Source organism: Salvelinus sp. IW2-2015, linkage group LG18 (genome assembly GCF_002910315.2).
Source record: "Salvelinus sp. IW2-2015 linkage group LG18, ASM291031v2, whole genome shotgun sequence".
Classification (NCBI taxonomy): Eukaryota; Metazoa; Chordata; class Actinopteri; order Salmoniformes; family Salmonidae; genus Salvelinus; species Salvelinus sp. IW2-2015.
This window is the reverse complement of record NC_036858.1, coordinates 15,206,389-15,223,888: the sequence shown is the minus strand read 5'-3', so window position 1 is coordinate 15,223,888 and position 17,500 is coordinate 15,206,389. Positions and strand designations below refer to the sequence as shown.

Here is a 17,500-nt window from a genome sequence, read left to right as displayed (position 1 = left end):
CAAGCCTGGTCCTGGAAAGCTGCAGAGTTTTTCCCCCGCTTCATCGTATATATAATAAAYGCACAAATATGGAAAACCCGTTGCCAAATGACAATGAAAAATATTTTGGTTTCCAGCGAGATAGTCTTTCAACAAATTCGAATGGAACTGAAAGGGAGAAGAGCCATTGAAACGAAAGGTGGAAGGCGGTGAACGGTTGGACGTTCTTGACTTTTGATTCCCTTAAATTTATTCTCAACCTTTCTGTATTATGAAATGTAAATGTGATGTAAGGTATTGTATTGATGTTAAGCCCCATTTTGTTTTAATCCCAAAATTATCTAAATGAAGATTTAAAAATAATAAAATAAACAAATATAGTCCATTAAATATGAAATAAAAGAGTGTTCAGGCTTTTGTGACCACACGGACTTATGTAACGTAATCTAAAGGCAGTTCCAGAACCTCGCCTCTCCAGACCGGGGAGCACACACATGCTGGTTCTGTAGTCTGACAGAAACTAATACTGGTACAGTAACAACAATGGGCTGTCCAGGGAAGACTACAACTCCCAGACTACAACTTCAAACTTATTTCTCACACCTGTCCAGTTGGAGATAGGGCAAGTCAGGCCATCAGAACCATGAGTCAGTCTGGGTATCTACTTTAGCCAGCATTCCCTCCATGACCTGCCAGGAGGGGGATGTCTGGTTAACTGTAACCCACCCAGCACCTACTGCACCTGAGTTACTGCTGCTGCTATATCAGCCTCTTCCATCTCATCCGGGAGTGCTGAGGAGGACCACCAAGGCCCTCTGTCATGCAGTAGTCTCCAACCCTGGTCCTGGAGAACTACTGGATGTGCAGGCTTTTGTTCCAGCCCAGCAATGACACACCTGACTCAGCTCTGAGGTAGAGGAACTTAGTGATGCCCAGTGCACTGCCTGTAAAAAGGGACTAGAGAGACAGACTATAGAGATGGAGATTTACAGTGACACATTGATAAGCAATGCAGAACACTGCCATAAGCTCCAAGCACAAACAGACTGGACAACCAGGCATATTGCCCTTTAGCCTCTGCACTTCAGGACCAGTACTAGACATGTCCCAAGCCAGACTCCTCCACAAAATATCATCCCGATAGTAATGTAGAAGTACTTTCCTTATATTTGTGCGGTAGGCTATTCAAACATGTTAATGGCAATACAAATAGCCGACACAAGGATACAAGGGCGACAAACCGCTCACGTTATTATATAGAGTCAAAGACAGTTGGGCTTGTGATAATATTTCCATCATTTTTTTATAGCAAGAAAAGGACAATAGGGCATTTTAGGCATACTCGGCTTACGAAAGCTAGTTGGTCATCTAGCACCATGTCTTTTATGCGCCTGACACACTGACTAATATGCCATGTGGACTAATATCATCAAAGAGTTACTAAATTATCTCTGTATACTATTTATCATCATTCTTGTCATCATCCTCATCATCCTCATAATCTCTGTCTACAACCCACAGCTCTCACATTGCTGGTTGTGGTTGTTCCCAGCCGAGAATAGTGAGTTATCTCATGGTTGCTCTCTATATGGCCAATTAGGAGCAGGCCCCCAATCTTGTACAGTATTAGGTTACTAAAATATAAGCTGTATACCAATGGGGGGTTAAGGGAAATATAAAATGATGGAGAGAGAGAGAGTGGGAGAGAGATGAGGAAGGAAGGAAAGAGCAAGACAGCAAAAACAGCASACCATTGGGGCGGGGAGGAGTGTGGCTCCTGGCTTTCACTATTGCCGACAATGGAAGAAAGAGGGGCATGATCTGTTCAACATACATTTTACACTATATACACAGCAATTACACACACAGGAAAAAATATATATTTTACATTTTTACGCATTAATGATGACTGATATGGCGGTTGTTTGTCCTGTGTCACATTATCCACAATAGCGAATACAACATAGCCTCTTCCCATCCATCTCATACCACGAAACGCATCATTGGAATCAATAACTGATTTTTGGCAGCTAGGCAGACAGAATGAAAGAAACGAAAACCAATCAAACATGCCTTTAATTGCATCCCCGACGGTGTTTCAGTGCTGAAAATGACGCGTTTGGACATGATAGGCATAGATATACCTCCATTTCTGAATGTATGGAAGAAAAAATACGATTTGATAAAACACAAACAGCCCCAGACAACTACTACATTCGTATAAACGAATAGCCTCGACGCACTACCTGTATTTGTCCATGATTTTGAGACATGCCTATGTTCATAAAAACATCCGCAGTTTGCATTAAAATATCTCGATGGTTAACTCTCATCATGGCATAGGCTATAGGCTACTCGGTGTATGGACAACAGAAATACACAGAACGGGTTCGAAAATTGCATGTCACACATTTCGGATACAATTTAGTCCAGAGACAAACAAGAGACGAGAATGGTGATAAGAATATTCTTGGAATTGGTTGCTTCCTAAAGGTAGCATATAGGCTACGATTTTTTCGTTTATTATAGGCTTATAGTAAACTAGGTAATGCATATAACGGCTACATATGCTGTTAATTGTAGACAACATTATATTTATCTCTCTCTYGCTATCTCTCTCTCTCTCTCTAGGTATCACCTCACCTAACTGTATGCAAACGCAAAGGGAGCGAGCGCGCGCGCCCTAAATAAATCGCGGTGTGTGTTGCTAACGCACCTGTCAATGCCTGACATTCCGAGCATTGAATCGTTTATTTTATTTATTTCCCTCCCTCCAAAACGCTTTCCCCCTCCCTTCCTGACAATACAATAAACATAACTGGTTATCGGCTACACACAAACGCGCACACATTTTCACGGACTCATTTGGACCGTTACAATAACGCGTGCATATTTTCTCATTTCATGCCATAAAAAAAATGGGTTGCGAGGAGTGGTGGAAGTTCCATCCTTACCACATTCATCACGCGACATCCATATTGTTCAAATCTGACGTTAAATATTCTTCGGATCCATCTCCGCTGATTTTGCCTCTCAAAAACCCGGATATATGGTTCCCCCCGTCTCTCTCCTTTCCACAAACGGCATAAGGGAGCGGGGAGCAACGCTACATCACCTTACCATAGCATCCCCCTCTGTCGGATTGGAAGGTAATGGGTCTTAAAGAAACATTCTCTCAGCATTCTCCGCATCTCTCTGTGATTTACGCGCGCGCGCACACACGCACGTACACACACACACACAGGCCAAACAAACACCTGATTAATTATAGTCTACAGTAAATGGCTATGAGAGACAGCTAGGCCATGTTGACAGACAGACAAACTTAACCATCGTACATGGACCACACCATGCATAATGCATAATATGATAAGAACCTAACAAATGAAAGTGAACATGGTGTTCATTAGGCTAGTTAGCCTATAGTTTATAGCCCTTCTTAGACACATATCACCTGTGTTCTGGTGTTACAAATGTGCACGATTTGACTGCACCAGATAAGTCATTGTTGGGATGGTGTTACCATATCAGAATTAGGCCACAGGAATGAGAAGGTACAGTGCAAACATCAAAAGCTATATGCTACTTATACAAACAACAATTTTAGTTTGGAACATAGGCTATGGTATTTGTATTTTCACTCCCTACACCAATCAAAACGATCTTAGAGTGAATATGCAACAGAATGTACATTTCTAAATTTKTATTTATTTTATTTTTATTTAACCTTTATTTAACCAGGTAGGCTAGTTGAGAACAAGTTCTCATTTRCAACTGCGACCTGGCCAAGATAAAGCATAGCAGTGTGAACAGACAACAACACAGAGTTGTTTGTGTCTTGATCTGACCGGMCAGTTCTTTGCATAGCAATGAAAATTAGAAGACACATATTTATGTTACTAATATTATGCAGGAGGAAGTCTTTTTTTCTTTTAATAAGACATACATGACACAAAAGTATGGGAAACTATCCATTCCGTACTGAGTATGGTAAGAAAACCAATACAGACAATACAATATGACAAGAATGCTATTCTATGTTTATTATATCAAGTGAGCAGTTTGTACATTTAGTTATCATGTTGTTTTATGGATATGTTGACGTGTAAGTAGAATCATATATCATGTATATTCAGCACACTACCCTATATTCCATTTCACTGCATGTTCTTCAGAAATAAATAAACAAACAAGACATTGTTTGATATATACATTTATGAAGCTATTGATAGCATATCTCAGGTAAACGAATAAACTGGGTTGAGTTTGGCAGAGTCAAAACAGAAGGTAGGGCTGTCTTTAAGAGCGAGGAAGCCCGGCAAGAGGTGATGTAATGTGTTCTCAGACAATGATGTCATCGACTGAGACACAGCAAGGATTTAAAGTGACAAAGGCATTATTAAAAACCCAGTTCAATTCTGCGTTGGGCCTGGTCAGAGAAGAGTTAATCTAGAGGAGTAGCAGTCTAGAGGACCAGTGTTGAGGAAAGAAAGCGCTATTGATGAAACAAGAGGAAATATGTCATATATATTCGTAATATTATAATAATACAGCCTTAGTGCAACATATGGTAATGCCGGACATATGTTTATTAATTAGGACATTTGAGATACAAAACGCGAGCACARTTCATGTTATATAGTGAGAACAATAATACGTGTTATTGGTGAACAATGAACAACCATCAAACTGTGATACATAGGGGTATATTTGCTCAGTGTTAGATATGTAAAACTGGGTGGAATAACTGTGTAACCTCGGCCGTTTGACATGTACTGTGCATTAGTTTATTGCTAGTACTGTACCCTACATTGTATTCATACTGCATATGATCACAGTATATACGCATATACAGGTCTTATGGTGAATTGCATTTTCTGTTGGTAGCATATCCTGATCATCGATCTCTTTTCTGATCATACACTTTTCCAGGACATAACATTTCAAATAACTTTAGGTGTTTAACTGTTTTCATTGGTAAACATCATCATCATTCTCCTTTCCCAGATATCTCTCTTCTCTTCTCCTCAGTACACTATTTCTCTCTATCACTTTCAACCCCCCCCCCCCCCCCCCCATCTTGCTCACTCGGTCTCTATTGAACTACATCTTCCTTGTCATCCTCCATTTTTGTAGTCCCTCTATAAACTTGTCCGCAGCACTGTCACTCTGCCTCTTCCAAATGAGGCACTTCGATCCGCCCTTTCCTCCTCGTATAGGCCTAGCGAATTGGTTTTGGATAGGCTATATCTTTTTTGGACCGCGTCGCCTCTCTCTCCACTTAAACTGCTATTGGCCACCTTCAACTCTCCAGCTCCCTCCTGTTCTACCTTCACATCTACTGTTCCACGATTCTCTTGTCCTGTTTCTGCCCATCCACACATATCCATAAAGGGGGCCTGTTCTGATTCAGGATGAATCGACGATTCGGGTTTAGGTTTCCTCGATTCCTGACTTTGCATGATTTTCCCTTGACTCTCCTGAATGGGTTCCTCTGTTGCTTTGGGCAAAGCGTCACTGTCCGATATCTCTTCATAGATGCATAGGTCACGTCCTGGTTTGGATGAGACGCACGATGTTTGATTAGCAGATAGTGGTGCGTTCCGGTCCTTAGATGTTAAATCTTGCTGCTGATTGGTTGTAGTGATGTCTCCACTATCGTCTGTGGCTGTACCATGACTTGTGGAGGATACTGAAGGGTGGCAACCTTCGATTTGTTGGTCTCTTGGTCTTACCACCCTATAGGTCACTTCCTCTGCTGTTGAAATCTCATTGGTTGCCCCCTCAATCTCTTCTCCCTGATTGGATACTGATTGTCCATCAGTCATTGTAATGTCCGTGTCTGACAGATTGATGTCACTTGTGATTTTATAGAAGAGTGAATGATTTTCCAACATTTTCTCTAAACTCTCACTTACAGAAAATGTGTCACCATTGGAATCCGTTCCTGCGTCATGAGATGTTGGCTCATTGTCCACATTCAAGGTTTCCTTTTGGCACAATGACTCTATTCCGTGGTCGCGTAAAGGTATGAACTCTCGCCACTGATTGGTTGAGAGGAACCATTCCGCTTTCAGGTTGGTGGACAGAGAACTGCTTTCAACGTGATAGGATGAGAGTTCCTTTTGGTCTTCTTCCTGTTCTTTGTCTTCACACCTCTTGAATTGCAGGCCTCCGTCAGTTTGGTATACAGTCATCGAGGAGATCTTATTGGAGGAAGTGGATGGTTCCTTTTCTTTTTTACATTTCATGATACCCTTTCTGTCACCGTGACCTTTGTGCTGTGTTTTGTTCCCAATATGACCCTCATGACCTTTCATATGCCCCTTCCCCTCATCTTCATAAMGAGGTTTCTCTCCAGGGGTCGGAGGTTCTACCGTCCTGTTACTACGTAGAACCCTCCCGTCACTATGACACCAGCCTCCGCAGACATCCTCGCAAGGCCCAGAAACTGAAAAGTACAAACATTTCTGGAATTGGTGTGATTCTCTGACAGTAGAAGAGAGTAGACTGTATAATTACCGAGAGCAACGTAGCAGAAAGGGCAAACTTTCAGCATACATTTATCAGAATAACTCTATCACATCAAGCCAGCCTGAGTGTTTGTACTTAGGCATTATGAGTGATTCAGAGGGGTTGGGTTAAATGCGGAAGACACATTTCAGCTGAATGCATTCAGTTGTACAACGGACTACGTATCCCCCTTTCCCTTACCTGGCATCTCCCGGTTCTTTCTGGCCTTGTCATAGGTCTTCTGTGTAGAAGGGGTGTTGTGGAGCTCCTGTCTCTCCATCCTGGTCAGTGGATGTCCGGGCACCACGGCACTCTCTCTGACTGCACTAAGTGAGAGAGGGGAGGAGATTCAGAGGGAGAGAGAGAGAGAGAGAGAGAGAGAGAGAGAGGGGGGGGGGAAGAGAGAGAGAGGCAGAGGAACAAAAAGAGGAGGTGGAAGGAAAGCCCTGAGATTAAAGCTAGATTCGTAGATGCATGCAAACTCATACAAAAAAAAAAACACATGACAAGAACGTATAGCAACACAGAGACAGGTATACACAATCTATCAGTGGAGGCTGGTGGGAGGAGCTATAGGAGGAACGGCTCACTGTAATGGCTGGAATGGAGTAAATGGAACAGAGTCAAACGTGGCTTTCATGTGTTTAATGTGTTTAATACCTTTACATTTATTCAATTCCAGCCATTACAATGACCCTCGTCCTCCCATAGCTCCCCCCACCAGCCTCCACTGCAATCTATCTATGTACAGTATAATATATAGAGTAATTGATATCCCTTCTAATATGTGTCTCTCTACATAGTGAAACACACTGAGCTGTCACAGAAGGGATTCATCATAACCCAGCGCACACACACACACACACACACACACACACGCACACAATGAACCCCACCTCCGGATGACTCTCTCCCTGATCCTCTCCACACGTCTCAGTTTGGCCTCTCTCTGCTCAGGGGTGAGGCAGAGGTCAGGGTCCGGGGCAGATGTTAGGAGAGTGGCGTGTCCCTCAACCTGTGACATGAAAGCCACAATCCTGAGTCTTTGTCCGTATTTCATGAGGCATTCATAAGTTATATTCTTTCGGAATCAATGGGTGTATATCATTACTTGAAATTGCAGTTGAACAGAAGGAAATCTTCCAAATTGTGACTTTGACCTATGTGGCRTGGTTAACTGTACAATAGTAAAAGGTGAAACTGTCATTAGGGATGATCTAATGAGGGGAGGACGGCTCACAATAACGTCCGGAACGGAGCGAATGGAATGGCATCAAACACCTGGAAACCATGGAAACCATGTGATTGATGTATTTGATACCATTCCGCTCCAGCCATTACCACGAGCCGGTCCTCTCCAATTAAGGTGCCACCAGCCTCCTGTGGCGTCACAGTTGTTTGGCGATCACTGGCTAATTAGTTTGTAAAAAGCCTTGATTAGAATGCGACTCGTGTTTCATAACTGAAATAAGAGATGAGGTGAAATGAACTGTACTCATCTCACCTTCTCTTCCTCCCTCTGACATCCTCCCAACACTTGTCTTGTAGTGTCATGACCCCCATCCTCCTTTCTTACCCTGGGATCAGAGGCACCGCCTCCATTAGAGGCCACACCCCCATTGCCCACAACGGCCCGGTCTTGACCCTGCTGGGGCCTCGGGGCCTCCACAGCAGACTCTGTGTTGGACGCCTCTTTCCAGGGGTCCTCTCTGGAGGATCTGGTGGTGACACTGTGGCTCTGCTGGGCCCTAGTTGCATTGAGCCCATAGGAGTTCTGCTCTTGCCTCGCTGAAGCTAGCTCCTGTAGAGCCCTAGCCAACCGTTTGGCCGGCGGCTGCTCCTGGCTCATCTCTCTCATCTCTGCCTGGGACCAATTGGAATTTTTATCAGGCATCTCGAATAACTGCCTTCTAGGCGCTTTCTGGAGTATTTGCTTGCTTTGCTCTGTCAGTCTTCCTGGAGGAATCTGCTCAGGCAGCGGAGTGGCCAACTCGGGAGGGGGGTCCTCGACAGAAACGCGTCGGGCAATCAGAGAGGAAGGCAAGACGGCTGTGAGGACTCTAGTCACCCTCAGAGGAAAGGGGGCCTAAAACAAAAAAATTACTCATTCACATGTATAGGCCTGCATATATACATATATGAAGTTTATTTCCAAATATTATTCACACGTTTTTCACATGTGTTTTTTCACTAGAAAGGATTGCTTATGGGTACCTTCAGGTGTGTGTAAAATATTACTGTTCTAAGATTTTTTATTCATAGATTAGATTTAAAAAAAGAAATTGTTGCAAAACTCTACACATCCATTGTTTAGCTGGAATGGAATGTTTGCATACTGTATATTTGACACAGTGCCTTCAGAAAGTATTCATACACCACATTTTGTTGTGTTACAGCCTGAATTCAAAATTGATTCAATCAAAAAAATTCTCAGCAATCTATACACAATGCCCCATAACGACAAAGTGAAAACATGTTTTTAGAATTGGTTTAAATTGTATTGGAAATTAAATATCTCATTTACATAAGTATTCACATCACTGAGACAATACATGTTAGAATCATCTTTGGCAGCGATTACAGCTGTGAGTCTTTCTGGGTCTCTAAGAGCTTCGCATACCAGGATTGTACAATATTGTTCAAGCTCTGTCAAATTGGTAGACCGCTGCGCCACTCGGGAGGCCATTCTGTTGTTTTTTTTATCCCCCCTAAAAATCCCTAGTCCTAGCCGATGACAAACATGCCCATAACAGGATGCAGTCACCACCATGCTTGAAAATATGGAGAGTGGTACTCAGTGATGTGTTGTGTTGAATTTGCCCCAAACATAACGCTTTATATTCAGGAAATAAAGTTAATTTCTTTGCCACATTTTTTGCAGTTTTCCATTAGTGCCTTATTGCAAACAGGATGCATGTTTTGGAGTATTATTATTCTGTACAGGCATCCTTCTTTTCACTCTGTCATTTATGTTAGTATTGTGGAGTAACTACAGTGTTGTTGATCCATCCTCAGTTCTCCTATCACAGCAATTAAACTGTAACTGTTTTAAAGTCACCATTGGTGTCACGTTCCTGACCTATTTTTATGTTATTTTGATTATGTTTAGTTGGTCAGGGCGTGAGTTGGGGTGGGCATTGTATGTTGTGTGTGTCTTGTTTAACGTTTGTTGCTTGTCTGTGCACTTGYGTTATTTAGCTTCACGATCATTTGTTGTTTTGTTTGTTTGTATAGTGTTTTCGTTTTATGTTCATCTTCGTTCATTTAATTAAAAGAAGATGGCTTATTTTCCTCATGCTGCGTTTTGGTCCGTCTCTCCTACACACGATCGTGACAATTGGTGTCACGCCCTGACCTTAGAGATCCTTTATTCTCTATTTTGGGTTGGGTCAGGGTGTGACTAGGGTGGGCATTCTAGTTTCTTTATTTCTAGGTTGGCTTGATATGGTTCCCAATCAGAGGCAGCTGTCTATCGTTGTCTCTGATCATATTTAGGCAGCCTTTTCCCACCTGTTTGTTGTGGGATCTTGTTTGTGTATAGTTGCCTTGAGCACTGCATAGCTTCACGTTAGTTTTGTTCTTTATTGTTTTTTGCCGGTTCACGTAATAAAGATGATGAACCCAAACCACGCTGCATGTTGGTCCGATTCTTACAACAACGAGCGTGACAATTGGCCTCATGGTGAAATCTTAGAGTGGTTTCCGTCCTCTCTGGCAACTGAGTTAGGAAGGACGCCTGTATCTTTGTAGTGACTGGGTGTATTGATACACCATCTAAAGTGTAATTAATAACTTCATCATGCTCAAATCTCTCTCTCTCTTCTCTCTCTTCTCTCTCTTCTCCTCTATCTCTCTGTCCTCTGGTCTCTCTCTCTTCTCTCTTCTGTCTCTGTCTCTGTCCTTCTTGTTCTCTGTCTCTCTCTTCTCCTCTCTCTCTCTCTGTCTCGTCTCTCCTGTCTCCCTGCTCTGTCTCATGCCTGAGCCCCACCTCACGTCCGACCTCAGAAGTTTGCTTCCCTTTACTTTCTCTCTCTCTCTCTCTCTCTCTCTCTCTCTCTCTCTCTCTCTCACTCTGTCTCTCTTCTCTGTCTCTGTCCTCTGTCTCTGTCTCTGTCTCTGTCTCTGTCTTCTTTCTCTCTTCTCTGCTCTGTCTCTGTCTCTGTCTCTTGTCTCTGTCTCTGTCTCTGTCTCTCTCCTCTCTTCTCTCTCCTTCTCTCTCTCTCTCTCTTCTCTCTCTCTCTCTCTCTGTCTCTCTGCGTCTGATCGTCGTCTTCTGGTTGTCTGTCTGTGCGTTGTCTGTCTGTCTGTCTGTCTGTCTGTCTGTCTGTCTGTCTGTCTTCTCTCTCTCTCTCTCTCTCTCTTCTCTCCTCTCTCTCTTCTCTCTCCTCTCTTCTCTATTGTGGTCTGTCTATTCTGTCTGTCTATCTCCTCTCTCTCTCTCTCTCTCCTCTCTCTCTCTCTTTCTCTATCACTGATGTCTGTCTATCTCTTGTCTGTCTCTATCTCTCTCTCTCCCCTCTCGTCTCTCTCTCTCTCGTCTCTCTCTCTCTCTCTCTCTCTTCTCTTTCTCTCTCTCTCTCTCCCACCACACAATATCACAGATTTTCTATTAGCACTATTACTGAGCTTGCTCTCTGGCATTCTCGTCGTTCCCGGCAACCAGTTATGACTGTCTGTGCATTGGGATCCGTACGCGTTGTACTAAAGCCTCCTCTTTTCCCCTCTCAGAAGGGAAAAGGATGAGTTGAAGAGGAGCAGATTGAGAGGATGAGGAGACACCAGGCGGAATAGGGTAGCCAGTCGGAGGGAAACGCCCATGTCCGGTTCCCCAGCCAACCCAAATACAAAGTTCGCCAGAACCGAAGAAGAGGTTGTTCTATGAGGTATTAGTGTGTAATGGATTTATGTGTGATTCCATTATGTATCGTGAACCTATGATCCCAACAGCTTGTATGGATATTACAAGTGCGTTCTAGAGTATATACGCCAGATAATTACGGCAAACCTCTCCTAATATTGAGTTGCAGTTGCCTCAGAACAGCCTCAAATTCCCATCTAAGGCATGGACTCTACAAGGAGTTTGAAAGTGGTTCCACAGGGATGCTGGCCCATGACTGCAATGCTTCCCACATTGTGTCAAGTGGCTGGATGTCCTTTGAATGGTGGGCCATTTGCACACACAGGAAAGCTGTGAGTGTGAAAAACCAGCAGCGTTGTTGTTCTTGACACATACCGGTGCGCTGGCAACGTACTATCAGACATCCTTTTTCAAATGGCTTACATTTTGTCTTGCCCATTCTCCTCTGAATGGCACGTATACACAATCCATGATCTTAATTGTCTCAGGCTTATCTTCTTTAACTGTCCCTTTCCCCCCCCCCCTTCCATTTACACTGAACTGAAGGTGATTTAACAAGGGACATCAATAAGGGATCATAGCTTTCACCTGAATTCACCTGGTCAGTCTGTCATTGGAAGAGTGTTTCTTTAATGTTTTTGTCCACTCAGTGTACACATACTGTATGTTACTCTAAGTTTCATTCCAAGACGCTATATATCCATAGACATTAAAATAAAATAAAATAATCAATAATATGAGATCTGTGTGTAAAACATTCTACATTTGATATTTGAGTTATTTTGCAGACATCTCTTATCCAAAGCGTCTTACAGTTAGTGCATTGATTTTAGATACCGGTAGCTAGGTGGGACAACCACATACAATATGCCTTTTCAGAAAGTATTCACACCCTTGACTTTTTCCACATTATGTTGTGTTACAGCCTGAATTTACTAAATTGTCACGTCCTCGACTTTATGATTTTTCTGTGCTCACTGGCCTACACTCAATAACCCATAGTGGAATTATGTTTTTAGAAATTTTGTTAATGTTTTATTAAAAAATGAACAAGGCTAAAACTGTTTCAGAGTCAATAAGCAGCTATTAACTCCTAGTCTATGGCAAGCCCTAAATATATTGAGCAGTAAAATCTCTGCTTAACAAGTGCAACATAAGTCTTGGCCTGGACTGCAAGGTCCCTCAGGTCAAGCAGTGAATTTCAACATTAGTTTCAACCACAAAGACATGTAGGTTTTCCAAAGCTCGCAAAGAAGGGCACCTATTGGTAGACGAGGGTAAAAATTAAAAAAGAATAGACATTGAATATTCTCTGTTGGACTGAATTGAATGTTAACATTTAATTACCCTTTATGATGTGTGTTCAATACGACCCGACCAGTCACTACAAAGATACCCGCGTCCTCCTAATCATTGCCAGACGATAGAGGACGGAACACCACCTCTCTAAAGATTTCACCACTGAGCCGCCAATTGTAACGCTCGTTGTTGTAAGAATCGGACCAAACATGCGAGCGGCTGCGTTTGGGTTCATATACATCTTTATTACGTGAGACCGGCCAAAGAAACAATAAAGAACAAAACTTAACGTGAAGCCTATGCCCAGATGCTCAACGGCAACTTTAACCAAACACAGATCCACAAACAAACAGGTGGGAAAAGGCTGCCTCAATAATGATCAGAGACAACGACTAGACAGCGTGCCTCTGATTGGGAACACTATCAAGCCAACCTACACAATAAAAAGACTAGAACTGCCCACCCTAGTCACACACCTGACCCACCCAAAATAGAGAATAACAGGATTCTAGGTCACGCGCTGACCCCCTATGCTACCCAATTCGTCACATCGTGGTGACCGGCAGAGCTACGACTCAAAACCGAACGCGAGCTATACCATCCACAGCATAGAGGAGAAATAAAGACCATCTCTCTTTTACATTAAATGAACGAAGATGACCGTAAACGAAAGACAACTTATACCAACAAAATCATAACAACAATTGAGTCGTGAGCTAAATAACGCAAGTGCACAGGACAAGAACAAACGTTAACAAGACACACCACAACATACCAATGCCACCCACGACAATACCACGCTCACGCCTGACCAACTCAAACACCACCTACATTACTATACACTAGACAAATAAAGCCTTACAGGCTGATTCACAGATGATCATACACGCGAACAGCCTGATTCACTATCCCCTCCAACCCCCTCAAGGTGCGATACTCCGACGCACACAAAGTCAGGGGAGGGTCTGGGTGGGCATCCTGTCCACGGTTGGTGGCTCCGCTCTGGACGCTGTCTCCCAACCACCATAGTCACTCCCCGCGTTCCGTATCCCCCCCCCAATGACCCACCCTCCAACTAAACCCACTTAACTGAAGGGAGCATCCTACAGCCATCGGGAATAATGGGGCTAGCACTCTGGGCACAGGATAAGCCGGAAGGCCAGCCACCAGGATTCAAAGGGAGCAAGGCGACCGCGTGGAGGCAGTCCGGACTGAGGGACGGCAGCTCCGGGCTGAGGGACGGCAGCCTCCGGGCTAAGGACGGAGCCGGGCAGGACGGCCTCCTGGCTGGCTGGCGGTCCTGGCTGGCTGGCTCTGGCTGGTCATGCTGGCTGAACGGGCTCTGGACTGGTTCGTGCGCGCGTACGGCTCTGGCTGGTCAATGGGGCTGGATGTGACGGCTCTGCTGGTCATGGCTGGCGGAAGGCTCTGGCTGCGTCATGGCCTGGCGGAAGGCATCTGGCTGGTCATTGGCTGGGCGGGAAGGCTCTGGTGATCCGGTTGGCGGAAGGCTCTATGGCTGATCCGGTTGGCGGAAGGCTCTGGGCTGATCCGGTCTGGCGGAAGGGCTCTGGGCTGATCCGGTCTGGCGGAAGGCTCTTCGGCTGAATCCGGTCTTGGCGAAGGCTCTAGACGGCTCCTGTCTCGCGGCGGCTCTAGCGGCTCCTGTCTGCGCGGACGGCTCCAGGAGGAGGCTCATGGCAGACGGGGCGGCTTTGCAGGCTCATGGCAGACGGACAGTTCAGACGGCTTATGGCAGCAGACCGGTCAGGTTCAGGGACCGCCGTGGGGCAGACGGGCAGTTCCAGAGCGCCCGCTCGGCAAGACGGCAGTTCAGGCGCCGCTGGGCAGTACGGGAGTTCAGGCCGCCGCTGTGGCGACGGGCAGTTTCAGGCGCCGCTGGCGCAGACGGGGCTTCAGGCGCCGCTGGGCAGACGGGCATTAGCGCCGCTGGGCAGACGGGCAGTTTCAGGCCGCCGGCTGGGCAGACGGGGCAGTTTCAGGCGCCGCCGTGGGCAGACGGCCAGGACTTCTGGCCGGCTGAGACGCACTGTAGGCCTGGTGCGTGCGGTACCGGAACTGGAGGTACCGGGCTGAGGCACGACCTCAGGGCGAGTGCTGAGGGAGAGGAACAGTGCTACCCAGGCTTCTTGGAGACGAAAAAAACACAGGAGGCTTGGTGCGTGTGCCGGAACTGGAGTACCGGGCTAAGGGACACGGCACCTCAGGCAGCGGAGGAAGGAACAGTGCGTCCAGGGGCTCTGGAGACGCCACAGGAGGCTTGCCGTGCGTGGTGCCGGAACTGGAGGCACTGGGCTGGAGACACGCCACCATAGGAGAGTGCGTGCATGGAAGAGGAACAGGGCTCTGGAGATGCACTGGAAGCCTGGCTGCGTGGTGTAGGCACTGGTGGTACTGGACTGGGGGTGGGAGAGTGGCGCCGGGATAACCGGGACCGTGAAGGAGACACGTGCCTTGAGCACCGAGCCTCCCAACCTACCAGGTTGAATGGTCCCCGTACCCTCGGCCAGTGCGAGCGAGGTGGGAATGCCCGCCACGGGCCGTATTGCAGGCGAACGGGGACACCACCTGTAAGGTGTGCCATTACAGCCGGCCCGAGGAGACGTTACTGGAGGCCCAGATACGTTGGGCCGGCTTCATGCATCCGGCTCGATGCCCAACCTAGCCCTCCCAGTGCGCAAGGTGGAATAGGGCCCGCACTGGCTAAGCACGCGTACTTGGGGACACCGTGCGCTTTACCGCATAACACGGTGTCTGACTTCAGTCGACGCCCTCTTACTCCACGGTAAAGGGCCCGGGGGAGTTGGCTCAGGTAAAATCCAACCCGGCTTCGCCACACTCCCCTTTAGCCCCCCCAAGAAATTTTTGGGTGAGCCTCTCGGGCTTCCAGCCTCTCTTACGTGCTGCCTCCTCCTCATCCAGCGACTCCTGGGCTGTTGGTTGCCTTCTTCTCCTCCCTCAAGCGGGCATTGCACCACCAAAACCTAGGCCCAGGCGTCCTTCTCCATTGAAAATTTGCTCCCAAACTCCATTCCTCTTCTTCTCCATTGCTTTAGTTCCTTCCCTCCTCTCCTCAATCCGCTTGGTCCTGTGTGGTGAGGTAGTTCTGTCACGATCGTTGTGTAGGAGAGACTGACAAAACGCAGCATGAGGAAAATAAGCCATCTTCTTTTAATTTAACATGAAACGAAGATGAACATAAAACGAAAACACTATACAAACAAACAAAAACAACAATTGATCGTGAAGCTAAATAACACAATGCACTGGACAAGCAACAAACGTTAAGACAAGACACACACTAAACATACAATGCCCACCCCAACTCACGCCCTGCAACTAAACATAATCAAAATAAAACATAAAAATAGGTCCAGGAACGTGACACCCAATGGTGGACTTTAAAAAACAGTTACAGTTTAATTGCTGTGATAGGAGAACTGAGGATGGATCAACAACACTGTTAGTTACTCCACAATACTAACATTAAATGACCGAGTTGAAAAGAAGGATGCCTGTACAAGAATAATAATATCCAAAACAATTGCATCCTGTTTGCAGATAAGGCACTAATGGAAAACTGCAAAAAATGTGGCAAAGATTGTTAATTTATTCCTGAATATAAAGCCGTTATGTTTGGGCAAATTTCAACACAACACATCACTGAAGTACCACTCTCCATTATTCCAAGCATGGTGGACTGCCATGCCTGTTATGGGCATGTTTGTCATCGGCTAGGACTAGGGATTTTTAGGGGGGAAAAAAAACAACAGAATGGCCTCCTGTGGCCGCAGCGGTTCTACCAATTTGACAGAGCTCTTGAACAATATTTGTACAATCCTGGTATGCGAAGCTTTAGGACCCAGAAAGGACTCACAGCGTAATCGCTGCCAAAGATGGATTTCTAAACATGTATTGTCTCAGTGATGTGAATACTTATGTAAATGAGATATTTAATTTCATACAATTTAAACCAATTCTAAAAACATGTTTTCACTTTCGTCGTTATGGGGCTTGTTTATGAGATGGCTAGAATTTTTGTATGAATCAATTTTTGATTCAGGCTGTAACACAACAAATGTTGGGTATGAATACTTTCTAAGGGCACTGTGTCAAATATACAGTATTGGCAAACATTCCATTCCAGCTAAAACAATGGATGTGTAGAGTTTCAAACAATTTCTTTTTTAAATCTTAATCTATGAATTAAAAAATCTTTTAGACAGTAATATTTTACAACACCCTGAAGGTACCCATAAGCAATCCTTCTATGAAAAACACATGTGAAAAACGTCGTGAATAATATTTGGAAATAAACTTCATATATGTATATTATGCAGGCCTATAGCATTGTGAGGATGAGTAATTTTTTTGTGTTTACCCCCTTCCCTCTGAGGGTGGGACTAGAGTCCTCACAAGCCGTTTGCCTTCCTCTACTGATTTGCCGACGCGTTTCTGTCAGGACCCCCCCACTCGAGTTGGCCCACTCCGCTGCCTGAGCAGATTCCCCAGAAGACTACAGAGCAAAGCAAGCAAATACTCCAGGAAAGCGGCCTAGAAGGCAGTTATTCGAGATGCCTGATAAAAATTTCAATTGGTCCCCAGGCAGAGCATTGAGAGAGTGAGCCAGGAGCAGCCGCCGGCAACGGTTGTAGGGCTCTACAGAGTAGCTTCGCGAGGCAAGAGCAGAAACTCCTATGGGGCTCAATGCAACTAGGGCCCAGCAGAGCCACAGTGTCACCCCAGATCTCCAGAGAGGACCCCTGAAAGAGGCGTCGCAACCAAGTTCTGCTGTTGGAGGCCCCGAGGCCCAGCAGGGGTATCTCTCTC

The 17,500-nt window shown here is 45.4% G+C and overlaps 2 protein-coding genes across 3 annotated transcripts in view; both read right to left on the bottom strand.

Annotated features, from left to right (window-relative positions):
• LOC111977636 (liprin-alpha-3-like) overlaps positions 1-3,141 on the bottom strand; it is a 42,663-nt gene extending 39,522 nt beyond the window's left edge. The window contains 1 exon segment of the mRNA XM_070448684.1: positions 2,934-3,141. The gene's annotated coding sequence lies outside the window, so the exon portion shown is untranslated.
• Positions 3,142-4,545: 1,404 nt separating this feature from the next.
• On the bottom strand, positions 4,546-8,743 carry LOC111978638 (uncharacterized). 2 transcript variants are annotated; one of them, XM_024008818.2, is made up of 4 exons: positions 7,997-8,743; positions 7,389-7,507; positions 6,694-6,818; positions 4,546-6,430 (listed from the first exon to the last, which is right to left on the bottom strand). In XM_024008818.2, exons 1-4 carry the CDS (start codon positions 8,384-8,386, stop codon positions 5,121-5,123), a joined length of 1,944 nt encoding a protein of 647 aa, XP_023864586.1. In that variant the 5' UTR covers positions 8,387-8,743; the 3' UTR covers positions 4,546-5,120. The 2 variants fall into 2 exon arrangements, with proteins under 2 accessions (XP_023864586.1, XP_023864587.1); XM_024008819.2 differs by having other exon boundaries at positions 8,069-8,741.
• Positions 8,744-17,500: the final 8,757 nt, after the last annotated feature.